Below are 1,666 nucleotides of genomic sequence, written 5' to 3' on the forward strand. Positions count from 1 at the left end.
ACTTAAAATAAGAGAGGACGTTTCATCTATCACTGACTTTCAGACTCGACTACAAAATGCGCTTGATTTAGATGGCTTTTATGTAATTGTTGCAACCTTTTATTGTTTTAACAGTTTTTCTGATTAATTGTTCTTCTATTTGTCCTACTTAGGAGTACACTGAGCTGCTTTTCTTCTACTTATTGTTATTATCAACGTTATTATCGTTATTACATTCACTGAACAAAAATATAAACACAACTTGCAAAGGTTTGGTCCCATGTTTCATGAGCTGAAATGAAAGATCCCAGAACTTTTTTCCATGATCACAAATAGCTGGGGATAGTGAAAGGCCCTTCGGAAATGTGCAGTTTTGCAGCAATTGGCTCGATTTTGGCAGTACTTTCCAACCGGCCTCGCGACCTCAAGACCACGTGTAACCACGACCACCCTGGCCCTCCACATCCAGCTTCTACACCGACAGCATCGTCTGAGACCAGCCATGCCAACTGCTGATGAAACTGCTGGTTTGCACAACCAAGGAATTTCTGCACAAACTGTCAGAAACCGTCTCAGGGAAGCCGATCTTTACAGTGCTGAAACCTTTCTGAAATATTCACTGAAATACATATTATAACTCCACTACAAAGCCGGATCATAATAAGACATCATAAAATAATCATGCAAAAGTAGTTTTTTCTGCAATTTAGTTAAAGTTTTTTTTTTAAACACACCCGCAATCTTTGCCTCATGTTTATCCCCAAAAAGGTAAGAGCAAACACGTCACATTTATGTACATTGTAACAAGCAAATATACTCACGTGAAAGTTACATAAGTCCTTTATTCTTAAAAATACAAAAGTACAGAATTACTACTTTCTAAATATTTAATTTTTTTATGAAAATAGAATACTTTGTTGTTTTCTGAAATAGACAGCATTTTTGTTTTAATGAAATAGATTTTTACAGTGATTTATTAATAAAAGGGATGAAAAAGTTATTTGTCCTTTTCCAAATCTGACTTCACTGTGAACAATACATGGGTCATCTCAAGAAAGGGACCAGATCCTTCAGACTTCTCATCTAGAGGAAACATTTTTTTTAAATATGATATTTCTTTCATATTCATAGAAAAGTGTCAATTAATGCAACCCTGTGGTCTAATCCAGCAGGTTTTAACATTCAAATTTTGCATTAGTATGAAAAATATTATTGCATATGTTTATTGTTTGAAATATAATTATGTATACATATATACATTTTTATTTTGCATTGTTTTCACTGTAAAGTATATATATATATATATATATATATATACACTCACCAGCCACTTCATTAGGTGACAGGAGTGGCATCCGGTGTGGTCTTCTGCTGCTGTAGCCCATCTGCTTCAAGGTTTGACGTGGTGTGTGTTCAGAGATGCTCTTCTGCATACCTCGGTTGTAACGAGTGGTTATTTGAGTTACTGTTGGCTTTCTATCAGCTCGAACCAGTCTGGTCATTCTCCTATGACCTCTGCCATCAACAAGGCATTTTTGCCCAGAGAACTGCCGCTCACTGGATATTTTCTCTTTTTCGGACCATTCTCTGTAAACCCTAGAGACGGTTTTTTTGAAAATCCCAGTAGATCAGCAGTTCTCAAATACTCAAACCAGCCCATCTGGACCCAAAAACCCCGCCACTTAGA

At 36.3% G+C, this 1,666-nt stretch overlaps 1 protein-coding gene across 3 annotated transcripts in view; it reads right to left on the bottom strand.

Annotated features, from left to right (window-relative positions):
• Nucleotides 1–387: 387 nt before the first annotated feature.
• The window catches only part of LOC135249859 (uncharacterized), a 40,912-nt gene continuing 39,633 nt past the window's right edge, over nt 388–1,666 (bottom strand). Inside the window, exons 7-8 of one of the 3 annotated variants that reach the window (XM_064325489.1) lie at nt 1,304–1,414; nt 388–1,062 (exon numbers count right to left, since the gene is read on the bottom strand). In XM_064325489.1, coding sequence (XP_064181559.1) covers nt 977–1,062; nt 1,304–1,414 — 197 coding nt within the window. In that variant the 3' untranslated portion in view covers nt 388–976. The remainder of the gene's footprint in view (nt 1,063–1,303; nt 1,415–1,666) is intronic. The other 2 variants (XM_064325488.1, XM_064325491.1) reach the window with 2 other exon arrangements.

This window comes from Anguilla rostrata, chromosome 3 (genome assembly GCF_018555375.3).
Source record: "Anguilla rostrata isolate EN2019 chromosome 3, ASM1855537v3, whole genome shotgun sequence".
Lineage (NCBI taxonomy): Eukaryota > Metazoa > Chordata > Actinopteri > Anguilliformes > Anguillidae > Anguilla > Anguilla rostrata.